General features: G+C 39.1%; 1 protein-coding gene across 2 annotated transcripts in view; it reads right to left on the bottom strand.

The window, feature by feature from the left end:
• Positions 1-25,493, bottom strand: part of LOC127411482 (stonin-2-like) — a 53,627-nt gene extending 28,134 nt beyond the window's left edge. The window contains exons 1-4 of one of the 2 annotated variants that reach the window (XM_051647083.1): positions 25,439-25,493; positions 15,810-15,956; positions 13,626-13,790; positions 2,892-3,074 (exon numbers count right to left, since the gene is read on the bottom strand). In XM_051647083.1, coding sequence (XP_051503043.1) covers positions 2,892-3,074; positions 13,626-13,790; positions 15,810-15,888 — 427 coding nt within the window. In that variant the 5' untranslated portion in view covers positions 15,889-15,956; positions 25,439-25,493. Of the gene's footprint in view, positions 1-2,891; positions 3,075-13,625; positions 13,791-15,809; positions 15,957-25,438 lie in introns of those variants that run through there. The other variant, XM_051647084.1, reaches the window with a different exon arrangement.
• Between the last annotated feature and the right edge of the window lie 405 nt (positions 25,494-25,898).

Below are 25,898 nucleotides of genomic sequence, written 5' to 3'. Positions count from 1 at the left end.
TTGTCAACCTGAAACCAATCCTAAAACCCTGAGTTCGTTCAGCGACCTTCATGGTACAGCCCTCAGATGTGTATGACTTGCTTTCTTCTGCAAAACACAAACGAAGATTTAAAAAAAATAATATTTCAGCTCTGTTGGTCCTCACAATGCAAGTGAATGGTAAAAATTTGAAGGTCCAAAAGGGACAAGAGGCAGTATAAAAGTAATCCATACAACTATAGTGGTTAAATCCATATATTCTGAAATGATATGATAGGTGTGGGTGAGAAACAGATCAATATTCAAGTCTTTTTTACAGAAAAATCTACACTTTCACTTTCACATTCAGTCACCTACTGATTGGGGCTGGTCAAAGGTGGAGATTGATAGTAAAAAAGGACTTAAAGGGATAGTTCACCCCAACATGAAAATTCTCTCATTAAATATCTCTCATGATATCCAAGGTGTGTATGACTTTCTTTCTTCACCAGAACACATTTAAAGAAAATTAGAAAAATATCTTAGCTCAGTAGGTCCTTAAAATGCAAGTGAATAGCGATCTGATTTTTGAAGCAAAAATCACAGACAGTCAGCATAAACGCCATCGATAAGACTCCAGCGGTTAAATTAATGTCTTCTAAAGCAATACGATCACTTTTGGTGTGAAAAAAATATCAATATTTAAGTACTTTTTAACTCTAAATTGCTTCTGGTAAGCTTCACAAGAGGGTGGAGTTCAAGCAGTCTCTCGTGTGACGTATTCACATTGCCATGATACAGACGTAATCTCATGTTCTCCACACGGTTGAAACACCAGGATAAGCACACATACACCTTTGTGAGTAAAGAAACAGATTAATACAGTTCTAAAACAAAACCAATCAAACTACTGTACAGAGTTCCTCCTTCTCACTTGTAAACTGCGCTGCTCTTCCGGCTGTGACGCACATACGTCAGTTTTCGCGTTTCACATGCCAATGCAATTACGTCACACGCATGTACAGCTCCTCACCGGAAGCATGATTCAGAGTTTTAAAAAGTACTTAAATATTTATCTTATTCATGCCAAAACTGATCATGTCTCTTTAGAAGACATTAATTTAACCGCTGGAGTCGTATGGATGACGTTTATGCTGACTGAAGATATTTTTCTAATTTTCTTCAAATGTGTTCTGGTGAAGAAAGAAAGTCATACACACCTGGGATATTCATTTTTGGGTGAACTATGAATGAAGGAGCCAAAGGCATATTTAGTGACCAGATTTATCATTGAGACTTGGGGGTGGACTCTATTAACAGTAAGCAACAACTGAGCAACGCCCTACCAACCACCCAGAACACCCTAGTAACAGCATATCAACATTCTTCTAACACAGGGGTCAGCAACCTTTTTGACATGGAGTGACATTTTTTATTTTCCTGGCCAATGGCTGTGCTGATGCAAACCAGATAGCAATGCCCTACCAATATGGATCATAGAGGTGGAAGTTTTGAACAAGAAAGCACCACTCACATTTTCTTAAGGAAATTTAAAAATCTAGTTTCTACAAATTATTAATTACCTGATGCTTTTATCCACAGTGACTGTAAGTACACTTAATACAGGAACAGTCCACAACAGCGAAATCTAATGGACTGTCTTTAGTGGGGTTTGAAGTGGTTATCAGCCCAAATCTTTACCCACTAGGCCACACCAAGCCTAAGACTTTAAACTATCCAAATGACTATACATTTTTCGAAACAGAGAAATAGTGATCCAACTCCAATGCAGCTTGCTATAGTTAAACATTTAACTATTTAGTGTAATATGTGACAGGATTAATACTCAATATCATGCACTGCTATTCACACTGTCCTCAAGAGAATATTCTGTTGCAGTAATTCTACCTTCCCTCAATCTGGAAAAAAAGAAGCATGCTGCATTTTAATAAATAAAACTGTCTTAAACACCTCATGCACCCCCTCCTGTCTCCATAGAAACCCTGGGCTGGAGTGAACTACTGCTGGAGGGCCGAGGTGAGAGTCCTGGGATGGATCGCGTAGGAGCGCTACCCGCTCCGCTGCAAATTACCTGCGAGAAAGAAACCGTTCTGCCTCAAATCAGCCCAGCATTCCTTCAGAGCCACCATCACTCAACCGAGAAGAGCGTCGGAGGAGCAGCTGTCACAGACCGTGTGAATTTATTCACCCTGATTCGTCCATCATTTACTCCTAAACCTGCCGTCTTTTCATTCTGCCTGCGTGCCTGGATGCAGCCCTGGAGGCTGTGCTGAGCATCGGAAGGGATTTATTGGATAATTCAGTGTGTGAAGAATTTCCTGTGCGAGTCTCACTTCCTCCTGCCCTCTCATGAGGGGACAGAGTTTAATTACCATTTGAGGCATTGGGAGGATATAAACACCCACTCACAGATGTTTGGATGATAAGAATTACCTATTTATTAACTAGTAGGTATGATTCTGTGGGGCAAACTCATTAAATAGTAGAGTGTAGTATTTTAGCACAAAAACCTCTGTGTTATTCACTAACCACCCACAATCCAATAAAAGTAGGCACTAACTGAATCCAGTTTAACTAGGCGCTATCTATGTAAATTACTCATAGACTTGGCCTTATTTGCATGGTGCAATTAACATCATGCCATTACTGCCCACGGAATGCAGTATATTTTCTAGTGATCATGATGGCAGTAATTTATCCACCTGTCTATTTGTATAATAGGGAATACTGTAGGTGAAGGTTATGCTCCAAAACATATTTCAAATCAGTGATGCTTCTATCAAAAAGGTGATTGGCTCTTTTAACTGCCAGACGGGACTTAAGATGCCATATTTAGCATTACGGTTTCTACTGTAAAGTTTTCAACAAGTGTTCCGTCTCATCTGCTTTATAATGTCTCTGGTAGTACTCACTGGGAGAGTGCGGGCAGGAGGGTGTTTGACTGGGCGGCTCTTCTGTGTTAAGTGATGGCAGGTCACAGGAGGACGCCCCCATGCTCACAGAGCTCTGCTCCTCTGATTGGGTGGTCCAGCTGCTCTCTGATGGAGGAACGGTGCTCCAGAAGCTGGCCGAAGAGCAAACGCTGTGCCTGGGGCCTGCAATAAAACAGCAATGCCTTAGAGGGTAATAAATGTAGAATATGCACTCATGTAAAAAAATAAATAAATCAATGCCCTGATGTAGAACATCTGTGTGAGTGCGTGTGAATAAATGTGTGCTGCTAATGAACAGGTGTTATCACTGAATAAGGAAGAGAGACTATTAAATATTCACACAGGGGAAAAGTGCTTTAGTAAAAGGATTAAACATCATGGATCAGGCGAGATACCGCCGCATACTGATGTGTATCAACCTCGTCAAACAATCAAATCAATCTACTCGATTATTTTAATTAGCACTGCTGTAATTACTATCAGAGGACAGATTACTTAGGTTATGAATTGCTCTGTATTAAAACATGTTTTGAGACAATGATAGAGAGAACATGGTAATATCAAACAGATGATTTTTTAGAAACAGGTTTAAGCGGGGCCTGGATAGCTCAGCCAGTAAAGACGCTGACTACCACACCTGGAGTCGCAAGTTCGAATCCAGGGCATGCTGAGTGACTCCAGTCAGGCTTCCTTAGCAACCAATTGGCCTGGTTGCTAAGGTGGGTAGTGTCACAGAGTCACGTTGGGTTAACCTCCTCGTGGTCACTATAATGTGGTTCTCGCTCTCGTGTGGCTAGGGTTGCAACGGTATGAGATTTTCACGGTATGATAACCGTCTCAGAAGGTATCACGGTATACAGTATTACACAATTATTATTATTTTTTGGTTGAACAAACGCTTTATTATAATTGAAACTTGAAACCATTTTTTTAATGGATGTGTAAAAAAAAGTCTCCCTTTTGAAAATAAATAAAACAAATAGAATAAATAAGAAAGCTAACAGAATTATAATAATAAACCGAATTATAAATATGAAAAAGAAAAATAGCATGTAACTATAACATGTTATATAACTAAATCATGTTAGTTTACATGTTAGCATAGCATGTTAAATTAACTACTAAATGAAAAATAACATCAGCTGTGTGAGCTTTTAAAGTACTGTCCTATGATTACAAACAATTAATAAATACTGGTGTGCGACAGCGCAGCCAGACTGCTCCTGTCTGTACATTTAACTCAGTGGTTCTAAACTGGTTTTGCTTCAGGACCCAGATTTTACATTGGAAATCAAGTGGCGACAAATCATAGTAAAAACATAACCTGTATTTAATGTATCCTGGGTCGCATTTCCTTTTATGTTGCATAGTTTTGTTCATGGTTTTCATGTACAAGGACCTGCATCAAGTGACATTATTTTTGTTGTTGACGTCAACAACAAAAGCTACAGGACGTTTTCTCTCCCCCCTTTTATAAATTGAAGAGCATTTTTACTTATTTGAGCCCATTATTATCCCATTTGTTTCCTAATTTCAAACATAATTCAGACAGAACATACATATTACACAGGAGGAAAGGCTCCTCATTACCATGGTTAGGTCAGTGTAGATAGTCTTAAATAATAATAATAATAATTTATAGTATTTATGAAAAATAAGTACTAGCTGAAACACATCTTGAAACTGTAACTACAACTGCCACTGTTGATATAAAAATTAGGTCTAATAGATTCTACCTTTAGATTATTTCATATGAAACTGTAACATTTTGTCAAAATATAACTTATAACGATTAAAATCGTGAAATAATTTTGTAAAGGTGATGATGTATAATGAAACAAAGAATCAGCGCATAATACAGTGTTGCTCTTTTCCAGTGCTGTTTGGCATGTCTGGACTGCCTACTGTTTGAGAGGTTAGACTTGACTTCCTCCGTAACGCTTTAAACTGGAAAAGTCTCACTAGAATTGAAATTGGTCACATAAGTTTTGAGGTCTTTACTCTGCAATATCAAGGCAAGCCCGGTTGTTGCACGCACGTGCCAGAGATCATGATCACGAGCTCGTTACACTCGTGCGAAAGTGCAGATGAGAAGTCTTTAGCTGATTGCGAGATTATTATTAAATCTGCCTTGGCAGTCCTAAATAGGCTATCACTTGGGCTGCCGCCGAAATATCTTCAATGGGAGAAACATGGCATTGTTCTTTCCCTGCTGTCCACGACCCAGTCCGAATAGAACTGCGACCAATCAGTTGAGAAACACTGCTTTAACTCACACACTCACTTATGTCAGACCCCCTCGCTTCTCTCTGACATTTTCTCCGCTGCATGTGTGTGTGTGCCGCAATTTGACGAGTCTGACAGGCAGTCGAGGAGGAAAGGAGATGCGCATGCACAGGTGAGATTCTCCGTTCGGTTGCATTTTTTTTCTCAATACCGTAGATAAGCAAATGTACATGGTATTATAACCGTCAATTTTCATACCGTGGTATACCGTGAAACCGGTATACCACTGCAACCCTAGGTGGAGCCCGTGGTGAGTTGTGCGTGGATGCCACGGAGAATAGTGTGAAGCCTCCACACGTGCTAGGTCTCTGCGGTAACACGCTCAACAAGTCACGTGATAACATGCACGGTTTGACGGTCTCAGACAGTCTCAGCCAACTGAGATTCGTCCTCCGTCATGATGAGGACTTAAGAGTGCATTGGGAATTGGGCATTCCAAATTGGGGAGAAAAGCCAGATGACACATTTCAAGTTATTTAAATCCAGTAAGCACCTCAGCTGTTTAATTAAACAGTTATGATTATGAGTGTATCAAAATCAGAATGAGCTTTATTGCCAAGTATGCTTCCACATACAAGGGATTTTTCTTGGTGACAGAAGCTTCCAGTGCACAAACAATACAACAACAAGACAGAGATAATAATAATAAAAACTGTTCTTGTGCCTGACGGTTCTGGTGCTCAGTGCTCTGTAGCGGCGGCCAGAAAGCAACAGTTCAAAAAGGTAGTGGGCTGGGTGAGTGGGGTCCAGAGTGATTTTACCAGCCCTTTTCCTCACTGTGGAAGTGAACAGATCTTGAAGGGAGGGCAAGGGGCAACCAATAATCCGCTCAGCAGTCTGAACTGTCCTTTGTAATCTTCTGATGTCCGATTTCGTAGCTGAACCAAACCAGAGAATTATTTAAGTGCAGAGGACAGACTCAATGACTGCGGAGTAGAACTGGATTAGCAGTGCCTGTGGCAGGTTGAACTTACTCAACTGGCGAAGGAAGTACAACCTCTGCTGGGCCTTTTTCACAATGGAGTCAATGTGGGTCTCCCACTTCAGGTGCTGTGAGATGGTAGTGTCCAGGAAACTGAATGACTCCACTACTGCCACAGTGCTGTTTAGAATGGTGAGTGGGGTCAATGTTGGGGTGTTTCTCCTAAAGTTCACAATCATTTCCACTGTTTTGAGCGTGTTGAGCTCCAGGTTGTTATGTCTGCACCAGTGAGTCTACACGTCATCTTGGATGAGGCTGATGACAGTAGTGTCATCTGCAAACTTCAAGAGCTTGACAGAGGGGTCCTTGGCAGTGCAGTCATTGGTATACAGGGAGAAGAGTAGTGGGGAGAGCACACATCCCTGGGGGGCATCAGTGCTGATCATACATGTGCTGGAAGTGAATTTCCCCAGTCTCACTTGCTGAAGCCTGTCTGTCAGTAAGCTGGTGATCCACTGGCAGACAGAAGTGGGAACAGAGAGCTGGGTTATTTTATTCCATAGGAGAGCTGGGATGATGGCGTTGAAAGCCGAACTGAATCCACAAAAAGGATCCTTGCATATGTCCCTGGTCTGTCCAGATGTTGCAGGATATGATGCAATCCCATGTTGACTGCATCATCCACAGACATATTTGCTCTATAAGCAAACTGAAGGGGATCTGCAAAGGGTCCAGTAATATGGGCCAACAGTCTCTGAAATGACTTCATGACCACAGACGTCAGAACGACTGGTCTGTAGTCATTAAGTCCTTTGATCTTAGGTTTCTTTGGGACAGGGATGATAGTGGAGCATTTGAAGCAGCAGGAAACTTAACACTGCTCCAGTGATCTGTTGAAGATCTGTGTGAAGATAGGGACCAGCTGGTCAGCACAGGATTTTAAGTGGGTGAAACACCATCTGGGCCCTGTGCTTTCCTTGTCTTTTTTTTCCGGAAGACCGGCACACCTCCTCCTCACATATCTTAAGTGCAGATTGAGTAGCAGGGAGGAGAGGGAGGAGGGTGGTTGCAGGAGGTGTTTGTGTGAAGTGAAGGTCAAAGCGGTTGTGGGGTGTGAGACTGGGCTTTTCAAATCTACAGTAAAACACATTCAAGTCGTCAGACAGTTGTTGGTTCCCTACAGTGGGGGATGGTGTCTTGAAGTTAGTAATGTCTTTCAGGCCTCTCCACACTGATGCAGGGTCGTTAGTTGAAAACTTATTTTTCAGCTTCTCAGAGTAGCTTCTTTTAGTCACTTTAATTTCCTTAGTCAGTGTGTTTTTGGCCGGATTATACAAGATTTTATCCCCGCTTCTGTAAGCATCCTCTTTGGCATGACGAAGCTGTCTGAGTTTTCCTGTAAACTATGGTTTGTCGTTGTTAAATAAGTCCTAGTAGGAATGCACATATCCTCACAGAAACTGATATATAATGTCACAGTACCTGTGAGCTCATCCAGATTGGTGTCTGCAGCTTCAAAAACTCTCCAATCAGTGCAGTAAAAGCAGGCTTGTAGTTCCAGCTCTGCTTCATTGGTCCTTCTCTTTACAGTCTTTACTACAGGTTTAGCTGATTTTATTTTCTGCCTGTAGGTTGGAAGAAGATGAACCAGACAGTTATCAGAGAGTCCCAAAGCTGCTCTAGGGACAAAGCGATACGCATCCTTTAATGTTATGTAGCAGTGGTCCAGTATATTTCTGTCCCTGGTGGGGCATGTAATGTGCCGTCTGTATTTTGGCAGTTCACAGATAAGGTTGGCTTTGTTAAAATCACTGAGAATAATAATAAGTGGGTCCGGGAGTTGTTGCTCCGTGTCTGTGATCTGATCATCCAGCTGTTGCAACGCTGCATTCACGCATGCATGTGGAGGAATATAAACACTCACCAGAATTAATGAGGAAAACTCCTGTGGCAAATAGAAAGGCTTACAGTTGATAAAGAGCGCTTCAGAGTATGTATATACACACAAATACAGAGTATATACAGTTGTGCTCAAAAGTTTGCATACCCTGGCAGAAAATGCAAAATTGTGGCATTGATTTTGAAAATAGTACTGCCAGTCAGTACTGTTCAATCACTTATTAAGAAGTGGAAAATTCGGGGATCTCTTGATACCAAGCCACGGTCAGGTAGACCAAGAAAGATTTCAGCCACAACTGCCAGAAGAATTGTTCGGGATATAAGGAAAATCCCACAGGTAACCTCAGGAGAAATACAGGCTGCTCTGGAAAAAGACGGTGTGGTTGTTTCAAGAAGCACAATACGACGATACTTGAACAAAAATTAGCTGCATGGTCGAGTTGCCAGAAAGAAGCCTATGCCACAAAAAAGCCTGGTTACAATATGCCTGACAACACCTTGACCTCACCGCTTCTGGCACACTGTAATTTTGAGTCACGAGACCAAAATAGAGCTTTATGGTCACAACCATAAGCGCTATGTTTGGAGAGGGGTCAACAAGTATTGTGCTCCTTGAAACAACCACACTGTCTTTTTCCAGAGCAGCCTGTATTTCTCCTGAGGTTACCTGTGGGGTTTTCCTTGTATCCCGAACAATTCTTCTGGCAGTTGTGGCTGAAATCTTTCTTGGTCTACCTGACCTTGGCTTGGTATCAAGAGATCTCCGAATTTTCCACTTCTTAATAAGTGATTGAACAGTACTGACTGGCATTTTCAAGGCTTTGGATATCTTTTTATATCCTTTTCCATCTTTATAAAGTTCCATTACCTTGTTACGCAGGTCTTTTGACAGTTCTTTTCTGCTCCCCATGGCTCAGTATCTAGCCTGCTCAGTGCATCCACGTGAGAGCTAACAAACTCATTGACTATTTATACACAGACACTTATTGCAATTTAAAAAGCCACAGGTGTGGGAAATTAACCTTTAATTGCCTTTTAAACCTGTGTGTGTCACCTTGTGTGTCTGTAACAAGGCCAAACATTCAAGGGTTTGTAAACTTTTGATCAGGGCCATTTGGGTGATTTCTGTTATCATTATGATCTAAATAGGAGCCAAACAACTATGTGATAATAAATGGCTTCATATGATCACTATCCTTAAATAAAAGACAGCATTTTTGCATGATCAGTCATATTTTCAAAATCAATGCCAAAATTCCACAATTTCTGCCATGGTATGCAAACTTTTGAGCACAACTGTATATAAACATTCAAAACACGGGATGTGCACAAGCCTAGCAACAAATGTAACCTTGCAGGTAACAGATAAGATGTATTTTTTTTCAAACTGTTTAACAACTAAAAGGAGGTGTGACCTACTTAAAAATGAAGCACAAAATACAAAACAAGAACTGAGTGTAGGAAATGTTGCATGTAATGAAAATGCATGTTATTTTTGGTTTGGAATGGATATGCACTGTGAGACAGTAAGTCCAGCTTTTCCTTCATTACACAAGGAACAAAGAGCAATAAAAGAAGTGGGTGATTATCAGCATCCTGCAATGCAATGAAGTGAGACAATCAGACTGTGATTCATAGTGACAAAGACAGTAATGATGATCATGACAATGATACAGTAACTCTAAGCCTGACATGACTATATCATCAGTAGAAGAGTAAAAGTATACTAAACCAACTGAAAGAGGAATGACATACATGTAAGGGCACCGAGAAAGGAAATGATCATAAGAAGAGTAAATTGAGATAATTACCTTAAGACAACATTAGAAATTAGAATTGACCCTATATTTTTCTACATGTTCCGAGTCTAACCTAGTCTCATAGAATGAATGTTACTATAACAAAATGTTTGCAAACTGACTTTTACATGCCATGTTCTACGTTTCACCACAGTTTTCTGGTGACATTAACACTAGAGGTGTAACAACAACTGTGTTTTATTCACTTCAAAAAATCATGAGAACAATGGCTGATTATGTATTTATAAACACTTATTCTTCGCTCTATTACTCACACACTGCTTTGTTATGATATCGAACACTTTTACTCTAAAGCATAATTTGAAAAACAATACATTTTTACACTTGTATTACAGACCCACCTATATTTACACACTTATTCCAACGTGATTAGCTTGTGTGGTAGCTCACCTCATAGAGTGTTGGACTTGGAACTCGGAAGACCGTGGTTTGAGCCAAGTCAAGCACGCAAGATGAGGCGTGAGATGAAAGTGTCATAAAAGGGACACAAAATTATGTAGTTGCTTCAGAAAGTGTGCTTTTCATATTGCATTTCCTTTTTGGACACTATCGGTTAGGGTTAGGTGTTGGTTAAGGGTAAGGATATCTGTTTTGTTAACCTCTCATTTGCTTTTATGAAAGTTTTCGGTTAGGGAGGTATGTTTTACTCATTTAAACCTCATCCTAACATTCACCTTTAAAACCTAGTCTGATCCAATCGAATTCCAATGGATAAAACCAAGCCTCATTGAATATCCTGTATCACTCAGAAATATGCCAGATTACAGAATGAAAATGGGTTAAAAGGAAAGGTTCACCCAAAAATGAAAATTCTCTCATCATTTACTCACCCTCATGATATCCCAGGTGTGGATGACTTTCTTCTGCTGAACACATTTGAAGAAAAATAGAAAAATATCTCAGCTCAGTAGGTCCTTAAAATGCAAGTAGATGGTGATCCAAATTTTTGAAGCTCCAAAAATCACAGACAGTCAGCATAAACATCATCCATATGACTTTAGCGGTTAAAATGTCTTCTAAAGACGATCACTTTTGGTGAGAAAAAGATCAGTATTGAAGTATTTTTTCAGTATATGCATTCATGAGAGCGCTGAGTTCACGTGGTCTCTCATATGACGCATTCTCATTTGCATGTTACAGACGTAATCTCAAGTTTTTCTCTCGGGTGAGACATCCAGGATAAGCACACAAATGCACTATTGTGAAAGAAGCAGTTACAAATACAGATCTAAACCAAAACCAACAAAGCTTCTGTACAGTGTTCATCCTACTCACTTGTAAACAGAGCTGCTCTTCCGTGTGTGTCGCACGTGCATCAGTTCTCACATGTCTCACATGCCAATGTGATTATATCACATGCGCATACCGCTGCTGATCAGTAGCGATGGTTTATATTCAAAAAGTACTTAAATATTAATCTTTTTCACACCAAAAGCAGTCATGTCACTTTAGAAATTAATTTAACATTAATTTAACCGCTGGAGATGTATAGATGACATTTATGCTGACTGTCTGTTCTTTTGGAGCTTCAAAAGTAGGATCACCATCCACTTGCATTTAAAGGACCTACTGAGCTGAGATATTTTTATCAAATGTGTTCTGCAGATAAAAAAAAGAGAACAAAATACACATCTGGGATGGCACGAGGGTAAGTAAAAGAATTTCCATTTTTGGGTTAACTAACCCTTTAAGAACACTTTTGTGCTGACTTTAAGTACAAGTGATAAGTCTGATCCAATTCCATGCTCTCTTTGCCATCACACAAAATCTCTTATTTTTATACATGTGGCCAGTTAAAGTGAAATCTTTAGGATTCAAATGCATTGTTTTTAAGATTTTAAGAGTCTTCTCAGGCTATGACAAAAGAACACAAGTGTGCATCTGGGATTACTCCACCTAACACTCCTTTTTCTGAGGGTTCCTAAACCAGTGACATCACCATGCACAACTTCACATGGATCCCAATGTGTTGGGATGAAGAAAAAATAAAAAATAAATTGTTGTAGTTAACAGTAACACCATGTCCTAACCTGACGCATGTTGAGATAAGCATTTTGTCCATCCACACTAAATGCAAAACTGATGTCCCATGCAGCACAATCACAGCCAATCAAAACAAATTTTATGTTTAATGTAGAATTCGAGTTTGGTTTGGACAAAAACTCTGATTAACATTGGAAAAGAAACCTTTTATTGCTTGTTGCTTTATCATGTTACATCTGGTTTGCATGGTAACATGCTTTAGAAACCGAGAAATGTGTTTCTAAAGCATGACTTATTTAGATCATGCCAACATGATGTCTCTGCTACCTCAGTTATGGTATCGCATAAAAGATATTTCACTCATTGTCTTGTTTTCTCTTGATTCAAAGTGATACGAACTTGGATGCCTTCAGCGTACAAATATAAATAATTTTAAATGGATAAACCCCACCTCTGACTTTGCCGACTGATAATGCTCCCTCTAGACCACACATGAAAATTAAGGCGTGTAACCTGAAATTATATGTTGGACAGCCTCTGTAATCTGACTAAATAAGTAGTAGTTAAACAAACCCTGGCTTGATCTCTTAGTGATGATATTTTGAAGGAATGATACATAGGAAGAAGTCGAGGGTGCAGCCAAAGGCAGATTTCATGCAGGGGCAACAACAGCTGAGATGAAAACTGTGCTTATGGCTTCAATTAGGGTTTGAAGGGCTTGGCCATTTGCGTGTTGCTGTAGTCGGGTCTCTCAAAACAGATTTCCTGGGAAAGAGTTGCTGGCAGGACTGCTGGCTTTGACAGGAATTGGGGTGGGTGAGTCAAGAGAAAGAGACAGAGATAAAGAGAGACAGGCAAGACTAGACAAAGCATCAGGCCTACAGGAAGTGACACAGACCCAATCTCTGTTCTACAGTGTCGCTAGTGGGTGTTCCTACTGCTGTCGCTCTAACGTTATTGGTGAACTGAACGTCTGGCCATATCTCTTTAAAATCTGATCACAGATAAGGCATTTTGCCAGCAAAACTAAGATATCATTCTAATTTGAAAGGGAATCAGTTTTCTTGTGCTTAAAAAGGCACATTCTGCATGGGAGAGTTTTTATATGAACTGCAGCAGTGCTCAATGCATCATATCATTAATAAGATGAACGATCTATCAATGTACGAATCAAACTCACTCAATTTAGTTGCCACGCATAATTTTTTTATTATATCCATGTATGTGGTTACAGACAAATCATACAGAACAGTGAAATCACTCACAGAAACTTCTTCTCTGTCTTGCCTGCACTCAACTCCCGTTATCTCAACAAGACGGGTGACGTGAGCTCCACTGACGGATTCTTCAATACTACTGGTTGTCGCTCCTGAAAGTCGCTCCTCATTTGCATAAAGTTAAACTTTTCTCAACTCTCTGGAGTCACCAGCCATGCCCACATTTAGTCTTCTTAAGCCACTCGATGTGCTACATCTAAAAATCTTAATACACTGGTGCTACGTGTATTGATACGGCAGGTTTGATGCACATGGACTACTTTTTATGGTGAATTATGTCCCTATTTGCTTTTGCTGAATAAAAATGAACAGTGTGAACATTCTGCAAAATATCACCTTTTGTGTTTCACATACGAAAGAAAGTCAGACTGGTTTAGTACATTTTGAGGATGACTAAGTGATGACAGAACTTTTATTATTGGGTGAACTATCCCTTTAAAGAGCACAGAAATGTAAACTATGGTGAGCTCATATGATGACTCCACCTTCCATGTGTAAACAAATCCTCCTTATGTAGTCCTCATACCTTTTACCTGCGATGGGGGAGGTGGAGATGGAGACCATGGTTTGTCATCAAACTGAACCCAGGAAGTCTGTTGCTCTGGCTTCTGGGCTGGCACATATGGTACTTCTGCCCATGTTGAAGAGTCCACCACAGGCTGGTCTAAGGAGGGCTGGAGGCTGTCCTTATCTAGGGACCAGAAGAAACAAAGTTCAAGAAATACAGCCTCTTCTCTGAAGAAAAAGGTCACAGCTAAATGTTAAATCTAGCAGGGTGCTAGAACTGTAGACTGTTGCCGTAGTAATTACTATGGAGCTGTGACCTCAGGACACAGGAATCTCACAGAAAGGTCTGAACACACACTCCCACAGCACACTCTAACAGAGCAGATGAATTGATGTTCAAACACCAGAAATGATGGTTCACCCAAAAGAAAAAAGAAAATTCTGTAATAATTTACTCACCCACATGTTGTTTTAAACCCATATGACTTACTTTCTCCAGCAGAACAAAAAAGGAGATGTTTAGCAGAATGTTAGTTTCAGTCACCATTCACTTTAATTGCATCTTAATTCCATACATAGAAACTGAATGGTGACTTAGGCTATCCTTCTGCCTATTATCTCTTTTTCCATTCCATGGAGGGAAAGAAATAATATAGGTTTGGAACAACATGATGAGGGTGAGTATATGATTACAGAATTGGCAGTTTTTGATTAACTACCCCTTTAAGTCTTGAATCTATTTTTAACTTCATCTAGAGCTCTAATATTTTGCATTTTGTCTAAAATATGATTCAACAATACTGCCTTTCAAAACTTGACATTTCCACACAGAAGTCCTGTTAAAAACACTTTACACACTTTTATCCAAAGTGATTTTAAGTGCATTCAATGTATACATTTTATTCAAATAATACAATAAGTTCCCTTTCATGCATTGTGTGAAATTAAATCCATGACCTTGATGTTGCTAGAACCACAATCTACCAGTTGAGTTCCATAACAGGCATTCTGTCTGACTTGGGTAAGTAAAGAAACTTGGTTATGTATAAAAACTAGATTTGCATTTTCAGAAGGAAATACTACTGCTTGCAAGGCAGCAAAAGAATAGTGTTAAAGGAATAGTTCACCCAAAAAAGAAAATTCTCTCATCATTTACTCACCCTCATGCCATCCCAGATGTGACTTTCTTTCTTCTGGAGAACACAAATTAAGATTTTTAGAAAAATATTTCAGCTCTGTTGGTCCTCACAATGCCAGTGAAAGGTGACCAGATCTCAGAAGGTCCAAAAAGGACAAAAGGGCAGCATAAAAGTAATCCACAAGTCTCCAGTGGTTATATCCATGTCTTCAGAAGTGATATGATAGGTAAGGGTGAGAAACAGATCAATATTTAAGTCCTTTTTAACTATAAATCTCCACCTTTGACCAGCCCCAACCAGACGGTGGCTGAATGTGAAAGTGTAGATTTACAGTAAAAAAGGACTAAAATATTGATCTATTTCCACACCTATCATATTGCTTCAAAATACATGGATTTATCCTGTGGAGTCATATGGATTACTTTTATGCTGCCTTTATGTCCCTTTTGGATCTTCTGAGTTCAGGTCACCATTCACTTGCATTGTGAGGACCTACAAATCTGAAACATTCTTCTAAAAATCTTAATTTGTGTTCTGCAGAAGAAAGAAAGTCATACACATCTGGGATGGCATGAGTGTGAGTGAATGATGATATAATTTACATTTTTGGGTGAACTATCACTTTAAAGTTTTAAGTAAGCTTAAGTTTTATGCTTTATCAAAGCAGCCTTAAACTTTGCCGTTGCCATGACACCCATCATGTATAGTGTTTTCTGTTGGCTCTGCACGAAAAATCATATAATACACTGTAAGACGTGACACTGTCTAAGGTGGCTAAAGATGGTTAAATATAGGCATGAAAGATTCAGTATGCAAATAAATGCAAGAAAGAAGACCTATTCAGCATGCAACTATATTACAATGACATCATCAATGATCATTGTAATGTATCATCAATGCTGGATAGATTTTAAATTGAGAACATTCTAACAAAGTAACTCATTGAGAGATTTTTAAACTTTAATCTGAAATTGCTTATACCACACCTAAGACAGAAATTCTCTACAAAACAAAGTTTGAACAGAATCTGTATATACTGTATGTATCTGGACATTTGTACATACCAGCCTGTGACCCCTCGTCTGAAAAAGCGACCCAGCCTGCTCTTGGAACTCCAGTCCTGCTATTGGATGTAGCAGCCATGGGAGTTTGTATCCTGTTAACTCGTGTCACTCCCCCAAATTCATGGACTCCATGTCCACCTAGTTAGGCTTAAGATCAGAAAACAACCATTAGCTACTCATTAAATTATAATGAACAATTGTTATACACGTATACAAGATACAAAAAATGTGCAAACTGGAGCCTTTTTGGTTTCCACAATTGAATAACCCCTGGTACAGGAATAACACAAGAGAGAGATGGCCAATGAGGAACTTTGAGTCTACAGTATATTGTCCAGGCCAAGTGAATCTATCTGTAGCAGGTAGTGGTGACAGAAGTAAACGCAGGGTTGTGAGGCTTATGTAAGTGAGTTTGACTGCCAACCAGAAAACAACATGCCTAAACAAGGCCTCTGAAAACAGGATGGAGGTTACGTGAAGCCACAGGAAGGAATACTATTAAATGCCTGACAAATGAAGACCATTTTTTATCATATGTAGCTACTACAGGTTACTTAGTAGTTATGTTAACATCATACATAGTAAGATGAAACCACACCGCAAAAATACTTCTCTTAATTATTATTTTTTACCAGTTTTCCAGTCTAAATATGCTTAAAACAAGACAAATTTACTTTCGAAGCAAAATTGTTTAAAATAGTAAGACTGCTTTTCTTGTGTTCAGAATCAGAATCAGAATGAGCTTTACTGCCAAGTGTTCTCACGTACACAAGGAATTTTTTTGGTGACAGGAGAAACAAGTGCACATAGAACATTACAGTGAGACACAGAATATAAAACAAGAGTATAAACAGACATACAAATAATAGGATATATAACAGAATGGCGTATGTACATGTGCTAGTGGTAATGTATGTGCAAGGTAGGAGTATGTACACTTATTGTTAAGCAGAAATCTAATATTATTTATTGAGGTTTACGTTTAAAACATGAAAAACAAACCTATTTGCCAATGAGGGTGAATAAAATCATTTATATAATTTAACGAGCTATATTTTTATCTATTTGCTTCTCCGTGCAGCGTCACAGCCTGGCCCCGCCCTGTCACATTGGTATTTACATTGATTTGTTGAACATATGCTAAAACCGGTACTGTCTCTTTAACAAAAACCAGCATTTCTGTAAACAGTGTCTTTAAATGGCTGCATGTTAACGAGAGAAAACTCTAATGGCTTTACCTCATCTGTGCTATGCACAATTAGAATTCAATGTTTTTTTGAAGTTGTTTTTGATCAACAACTGACTGTAAAGAACAGAAAGGGTATTAAAAGAGACATTATTCAATCACAAATGGGTTGCATGGATCTCGTCTTTGGACACACATTACACGGAACAGCTTTTACTCTCAACACGCTGTGAAATGATCTCGCTGCAGATCTGCACAATTACTGGTGAGTGAAATGTAAACATTTACTAGCCAGTTGCCAAATATATTCACTTTAATCACATAGCGCAAAATGTGGTTGCAACTACAAGTGATTTCCTCTCATTGTAGTAGAGGGTTGTGCATTGAGTGAAAGATCGATCTTGGGATTTAAGAACTGATATCAAGATTGTTCAAATGAAGACTGGGATTAATCAGAAAAACAGTCTTTTTACCCACTCCTACTTTGCACTAAAAAGTCTGGCTTTCTAATAATATAATTATGTTTCAACTCCAAACTATTGCCGAGATATACTCATTTTTAATTTAGTGCATAAAACTCAAAACAAGTGACTCAAAATGAAGGAGCAGGTCACATTTTTACTAGAAAACAAGACAAAAATACTGAGCAGGATGTTTTTTTTTTACTTTAAAAGCTGTGCATTCCAAAGAAAATAAAAGCTTCAAGTGTCAAGGATCACTGCACTCTGATGTCTCATCAGTGTCCACTTGGAGCTAGCTGAAAAATGCACCTCCAAAAAAGCCACTGATGCCCTTCAAAGGTCACAAAGGAGGAAAAACACACTGATTGTAGCCGTGAGACCATTGTGATCAGAATTTTCCACATCAGAGAGTGTAGTTTTTTCTCTTAAAACCTGCAGGAAACACAATCTCATAAAGGAAATACCCTTGGACATGCTGAAAATTCTGATAAATTGGGGCCAATTCCGTACCATGTTTTTGTTCTGGTGAATCTCTTCTTTGCATTCACAATCCGGAGACACGCTACCCTTCCTCGCCCCCTATTTCAAACGAAACAAAGCAAGCCCATCCCAGCAAGCAAATTCATTCAACATCTCACTGAACATCCAATGTTTATCAAAAAACTCAATGGTTTAGATGATATTAGTGCTACATCCTCCTCAGCTATTTGAAGTATCCAGTTATTTATGTGCTAACTACATACAAAACTATATTTGTAACATATTTGAATGCTTTTCAACTAAAATACCATTACAACAAAACTCTTTTGGAAATGTCTATTTTTAACTACATTCTGTTGTCATATAAACTTCAAATCAGTTAGCAAGTTAAGGCCAAAGTATATTTCCGTTGTCCGCGTTGCTGATCATTCCGCGCACAGTTTGCGCAACTCAAATTGTGTCATCAACAAGGTCTGTGCGGACTGTCCGCTTGCGGCCTACCATTGACTGTACTAAAAGAGTATCACAAAGCAGTTGCAATAGGCATGCATCGAACATGTTCGCATTCGCTCACTTTCAAAAGAGTTATTTTGAAAGGCAAAAAGGTCAACCGGGCACAATCCGATCGGGAACGCAGAAAAACGAAGTATACACGGGCCTTAAGTTGTTAATTCTGACAGATTCAGGGAGTCATTTATTAAACTGTTAAACCAATAACTAATGCGTCTTTTTGACCGATTCATATAACAAATATTCCAGGATGCTTATATAAAATTACGATCTTCACATTTCTGACTTCAAACTCTTTGAAAACTGGGCTCATGCACTTCCATTGTAAGTGCCTCCCTGTAACCTTGATTTTTGCTTTTTTAAAGAAAAGGAGGGACAAGTTGAAATTAATTTTTGAGGGAATCAATCAGCATTATGTTGATTGCTGTCTATTGAGGATAACTTGTTTTGAACCCAGAATATTCCATTAAAATAACTGGCTACAGTGGTCGCAATCGCAATATATGTTTTTTTTTTTTTGTTTTTTTTTACTTGTGCAGTGAGTAAACACAAAGCATTAGAAAGATATGCTATTTATTGTGTTTACATTATTTTCTCAGTACCCGGTCTCTTTGTTTAATTACATTCAATTCCATTCTTTCAATACTGAACATTTTAAACTTGCCATGGCAATTTAGATTCAGCAGCGCCATCAATGAATAGCAGTCTAAGAAACACAGCAAGTGTCCAGAGAGTTTGTTTGTGTCTGTATTTAAAAGTGAAACATTGTCTTAAAACAAAGTTTAGAGTCCAACCCTCATACTTTTTTAGAATTTCAAAGTAATATCAATGTTTGCAACAGCAAAGTCTTACAAAACAGGCTCCCTCCTACTTCTAAGTCTCCAACAGGCTTGGGCTTTTGCAGTCTGTCAGTTATGTCAGTGGTGCATGCAGTCGTCCACAAGATATGTCCACAATATTGGGGACGTTTGGCAGAGCACGTCTGCTGTACTTTCTCACTGTCTCAAATCTCTCCCTCGCACGTCCATTCGCAAGCTCATGATCATGCATAGCGATGACATCACCAGACGACAGTGCCTAATTTCCTTCGGTCAGTGTGCATAGCCATCCTGAGTTTGCCTCATACAGTCTATGTGTAATGTCTCACCAAAAAACATGTGACTAGGAGTAAAAATAAACAAAATACAAATCATAAAGTAAAAGTTTCCAAAAGCATAGAGTTCTTGTTCCGAAGCAAGCAATGGTCAGGGTCAGGCTATCCATCCAGGTCCAGAAATGCAAGGAGATACGGACAGTTATAATCTTTGTGGTGGTTCAGCTACATCACGCCACATCTGGACTTCAGGGATTTGTGGTGGTCATAGTCCATGTAACTGGATTCGAGAGAGAAGTGGCGATCATGTGGTGCCAACAGCACTTATGCTTTGATGGTCAAATAAGTTCAGATACCAGAGGTGGTGTGGTATGGTCATATCATACATAAGATTTTTCTAAATAAAATCATTGCATTTCAACCACACCAGACTGATCTCATAGTGAAATCGGAAACAGTAGGTTAACTTTTCTTCAGCTAAAATCTGTCTGTGCTTACCGAAATGCGATACACTGCTCCTAGTGGTCAAAGCGGTAAATGTTGAGTTGTGAAGCATGTTGTTTTCAACTGTACAGGCTATAATACAGTGAAGAGGAATGCATATTTTATAAACTGTGCCGTCCAACCCAAATAGTGAACCAACCCCTGAATAGTGGGTCTCGGTCCACTTCCAAACAAACTCTGGTGCGGTTCGATTGATATATGAATGAAACATGGACCAAAGACGTCTAAACAGACCAAAAACAGGAAGTAATTTGCCTAATACTGAACTCAAGCATACCTGGTTCTTCTCATCATAGGAGCTATGTTGCCCATTACAGTTCGGTACAGGCGTCAGAACCGCTGTCAGCCGTCCTTGCAGCATATCTTTGTTTGTGTGTGCAATGGAGGAATTCCTGGCGCTGTTTTGACTCCTTTACACATTTTATTAGCTCTTCATTTGTTCTCTGCTGGTAAAAATACCACCATATATATATACATATATAAATCTAACGAGCGCATTTCACCCAGCAGCCAGCATTGTTTTGGATGTTCGGCAAGTTCCGTCACAAAATATACGTCATAAAAGCTGTCCAATCAGGTTGTGAATTTTTCCTGTTGCCTTTTGCGTTGTATCATTAGGTTCGGTGTTAAAAATGCCAGTGTGAACGCTAAGCGAACCAGGACTAAATGTATCATTTTCTTTTTTGGTCCGGACCAAGAGGACCAAGAGAACCGAACTACAAGTGTGAACACACCCTTAATGAACCCAAAACATTCCTTTAAGTTGTTGTCATTTTGAAAACTTTATGTGGTGAGGACATCACCCTGGTCTTTGACCTAAGCAGTTCTTGTTTTGAAACCAGCAGGTTTAAAGGGCTGGTGTGGAGTCAGATTGGGCACTGGCTCTGGCACCAGCACTGGCATATTCTTTAACGCATCTCTCTGCTGGTCCAGAGACTCCAAAATCTCCTACTGTGCCATAGAGGGAGTCTCACAAAAACTCAGCAAAGCCCAGCACCAAAGACAACAAAGAGTAGTCCAATTTTAATAAACAATCCTAGAAGCAATAGTTCTCTACTTTATGGCAAGTTCACAGAAAAACTGTTTACAGAACAAGGAAGCTCACATGAAAAACACCATAATCTCCAGATGCTCTATCAGAAAGCCTTGCTGAGCTCAGTATTCAAAGTCAGAGCAGTTCCAGTTCCAAAACAAGTAGAACAAGTAAAACAAATATTAGTAACTGAATCCATGTATAGGTAAGCTGATGAATGCAGCTAATGAAGGACATGTCCCCCAGGATCAGTGTATCTCGTGCCCCCAGGTAATATGCTGAAGCCTATGTATCAAGATAAACAGTGTTGACCTGTGTGCTGACAGCTTTGTGATTGCGCTCAGGATTCCATTTCATTGTGCGCAAGGTGAAACTGAAAACATGTTCATCATACAAGAGGGGCATTCAAGTTATTGTTTTGTGTGAATAGCATTTTTGAATAATTTTACAGATTTGGCCAAAAAGAATGAGTGTTATGTCATTGAACACTTTACAATTAAAATACCACAGTCAGCATACCACCATAAGGGTATGTTCACAAGGAAAGGTAGAATTGCCCCCAGAAAAAGACCAAATCTCCACAAAACCTCCTTGCTGGGATATCAAAATATCATGTGTCATATAGGCACTACTGTATATACACTACCGACCATTTTATTAGGAACACCTGTACACCTACCTATTCATGCGATTATCTAATCAGCCAATCATGTGGCAGCAGTGCAATGCATAAAATCATGCAGAAACGGGTCAGGAGCTTCAGTTAATGTTCACATCAACCATCAGAATCTGGAAAAAAAATATGACCTCAGTGATTTCGACCGTGGCATGATTGTTGGTGCCAGACAGGCTGGTTTGAATTTTTCTGTAACTGCTGATCTCCTGGGATTTACATGCACAAAAGTCTCTAGAGTTTACTCAGAATGGTGCCAAAAACAAAAAACAACCAGTGAGCGGCAGTTCTGCGGACGGAAAACATCTTGCTGATGAGAGACGTCAATGGAAAATGGGCAGAATGATTCGAGCTGACAGAAATGCTACAGTGACTCAGATAACTCCTCTGTACAATTGTAGTGAGCAGAATAGCATCTCAAAATGCACAACATGTCGAACCTTGAGGTGGATGGGCTACAACAGCAGAAGACCACGTTGACCACTAGTTGGGGACCACAGGGTTCCTAATAAAGTGGTTGTTGAGTGTATAATCTTAATTCATATCTAACATGCCAAAGAGTGCACAGTCTATGGTAATAAGTGTACACGGATTTTTACATATGCGTTTACTAAAGCAGGCGCCACACTAGCTGATTTTTCTAGTGATTTTCAGGTGTGAGCTTCATTAACATAATCACCAGCCAGGCGGAGGGAGACAAAGCATGCATTAGTGTCTGTCAGCAGGAGGTTGTTAATCACTTGACCATCAGGACTCCCTGCTGAATTAATGGCTTCAAAAACTGAAGAAAAAAAAAAACACATCCAGCTTGCTTGAAAAAATTGTTCTGTCGCCACGCGGGGTCTTGTGCTCTCGTCTAGTGACCAATGAGCTGCTTTTACTGAAGAACTGACAAGATCTGAACATTTTCATCGCACTGAATATCAGAGTGATTCTGTCACCAAGCCTTTTCCTGCCTTTTTTTCCTACACTAAAATTACATCAGAAAGCGGAACCACAACAGTCTTTTTTTATTAAACGTAATTTCTTGCTGCATATGGACATACGCATTCTACGACAAGCCTTGAGGGGATAAATACACAATCACGCACTTTCTCAAGGTTAAGTTACTCCATGAATGACATTCTAAGGACGTTTTCACTCCTGGTCCGTTTGGAGCATTTGTTTCAGAACCTGGTGGGTTTTCTCCCTTGATTCGGTTCGTATATGCATATATAAACACGGTAATCACACTCAGATCTGTACCAAAACAATCTGTCTGAGACCACATGGACGAAGAAGAAATATAGGTCAGCTCATCACTGTTGTTCATCATCAAAACCCAGATATAACCATCTGGTGGCTATATTAGATATAGGTCGATCTTCACGCTTCTCTCTTTTGGAGAGTGGCAGAACACACACAGGTAGGACGCGTCAGAAACTTTTTGACAGATAAAAACGTTGCTTCACTCTTTCTGTGTGTACAGTATGTGTGTGTGCAAGTGTGTGGGCGCGAGAGGGAGAAAGCTTCGTGACCATGAGAACAGGTACTTTTCAATGCAGAAATAATGTAAAAGCAACTAATGATGGCTAAAATTAACCACAATGGAAATTTTACAGTTTTGGTCCATTTTTAAATATTGCCTTGTAAAAGCATGTGTGTGTCATATCTCCACCTGAAGAGAGCGAGATCTCAGCAAAACAGTCCGCATGTGTGACATCCTCGGCCAAAATCGAGTTGTTTGCTTGTGTGGTGCAGACTTAGCTCACCCAAAAATGTAAATTCTCTCATCATTTACTCACCCTTTTGACATACCAGATGTGTATGACGTTCTTTCATCTGCTGAACTCATTTGAAGATTTTTATAAGAATTTCTCAGCTCTTTTGGACCACACAATGCAAGTGAATGGGTGCCAAAATTTTGAAGCTCCAGAAATCACATAAGTCAGCATAAAAGTAATCCATAAGACTCCAGTGGTTAAATAAATGTCTTCAGAAGTGATATCATAGGTATGGGTTAAATCAATATTTAAGTCATTTTTACTATAAATTCTCATCCCTGTTCAGTCTGTAGCCACTTTAACTTTCACATTCTTTTTCTTGTGCTTTTGGTGATTTACATTCTTCATGCATATTGCCCCCTACTGGGCAGGGAGAAGAATTTCTAGCAAAAAAGGACTTAAATATTGACCTGCTTCTCACCCACACCTATCTTACCACTTCTTAATATATGAATTAAAACACTGGAGTCATATGGATTACTTTTATGATGCTTTTATGTGCTTTTTGGAGCGTCAACATTTTGACACCCATTCAATTGCACTGTATGGACCTACAGAGTTGAAATATTCCTCTAAAAATCATAATTTGTGTTCCGCAGAAGAAAGTCATACACATCTGTGATGGCATGAGGGTGAGTAAATGATGATAGAATTTACATTTTTGGGTGAACTAACCCTTTAAGGTTTTCTGAGTGATATTTGTGCATTGCAATGCAATGCAACTTACTGTAAGTCTTAGCAAGCACCACTAATTAGATTAAGAACAATAGATGTGAATGGAAAATCCCAACAAGTATATATTATCTACAGTATACTGTTTACTATATATGCATATACTGTACATACAAGGTTGAGTGTGTTTGTGTCTACACGCAAAAGGTAAACTGTTACAGCCCAGGTCTGACAATGACTCAGCAAGAGATAATCTTTAAACCTGCCATATAACCCACACACAACTATACAAATCATCTGCATGCTTTTCAAAACATTTTCAGATTCATATAGCAAAGTTCACACCTCCCTGACTGAACACCTCTTACAAAAATGTCCCATGGTAACCACAGCTTCTTAAACTAAAACTGTGGTAACTTGGTTTTAGTGACCACTATCATAAAAACAAATGAATTGAAATGACAATTCTGAAAACTTCTTACATTTACTAAGCTTTTATAGCAGAAACAATAACTGTGGTTATTATTAGTCAGAAACAATGTTATCATGGGAAATTTGTCCATAAAATCACTGAAAGACCCTTCAAAAGTTTGTAAAAAGTCACAAGTTTTGAATAGTGAATTAGAACAAATAGGGATAGCTTCATAAATATCCAAACTTTGTAAGAGGTTACACAGAGGGATCAAAACTCATGCATTATTAAATTGTAGCAGACTGCAGAGACTGAAACATGGAGTACTGGGACTTGTTTTTATAGTTCTGTCATTTTCAGCAAGAAGCATTGAAGAATAACACTCATTGTCTCAAATTACACTCAGATATGATCATTTATTTTAATAATCTTAATTTATGCTGGTCACATCAATAATATGTTGTTGTCAAAGGAAAAACGAGCTGAGTAAAGCTGTAACAGCAACAACTAGATAGGCTATTGCTTTTATTGTGCTTATAAAATCTACTTCACACAAAAACCTAATCTATCCTTGTGATCTGACATATGATAAACATATGTCAACTTTTTGCCACGTATGATACAAATCATGCTACCAATGTAAACAAAGCGCACGCGCTTACAACAACCTGTTGCAACATTATAGTATTAGACAGTTTCTCAGTAACTTATGCAACTTTAACATTATACCCTAAATATAAATCCCTAAGTAAATTTAAGCATTCTGCAGTCAACTAAAACGAAAGTATTGTATAAAACACCGTGACGACAGAGAAAACAAGTGCATTGGAATATTTACATACCGATACCGTGTTGTTGAGTCTAGCAGATTGTACCTCTCGCTCACTCCCAGTGAATCTGTTTCGCTGCCCCACCTTACTCGCACCTGATTGGACATCTGTAGCAGCGCTGTTCGATGCCCCACCTCAATTGAAGCTGATTGGATATATGAAAATGCGCTGCTTCAGATGTCTAACCAGGGCGAGTGGGATGTCATTGGGTAGATTACCCTCATCCGCACTGTGAACGAGAATAAAAAGAGTGCGTCTATGAAGTTATCTTTGCGCGCCAAAAAAAAAAAAATCCTTCTTACTGATTGTCTCAAGCTTGATATTAGAGTGATTTTATATACTATATAAAGGATCTCTATGACATCAGGGAAATATAAATGAAGTTAAATTGGACATTTTGTGTTACTAATCCACAGAGCTTGGTTTATGCCAGGATCTTTGTCTGAACTGAAAAGTGGGCATGTCATGGATT

The sequence above is a fragment of the Myxocyprinus asiaticus genome, chromosome 20 (genome assembly GCF_019703515.2).
Source record: "Myxocyprinus asiaticus isolate MX2 ecotype Aquarium Trade chromosome 20, UBuf_Myxa_2, whole genome shotgun sequence".
Lineage (NCBI taxonomy): Eukaryota > Metazoa > Chordata > Actinopteri > Cypriniformes > Catostomidae > Myxocyprinus > Myxocyprinus asiaticus.
The sequence above is the reverse complement of the archived record's forward strand: the minus strand, read 5'-3'. Positions and strand labels throughout refer to the sequence as shown.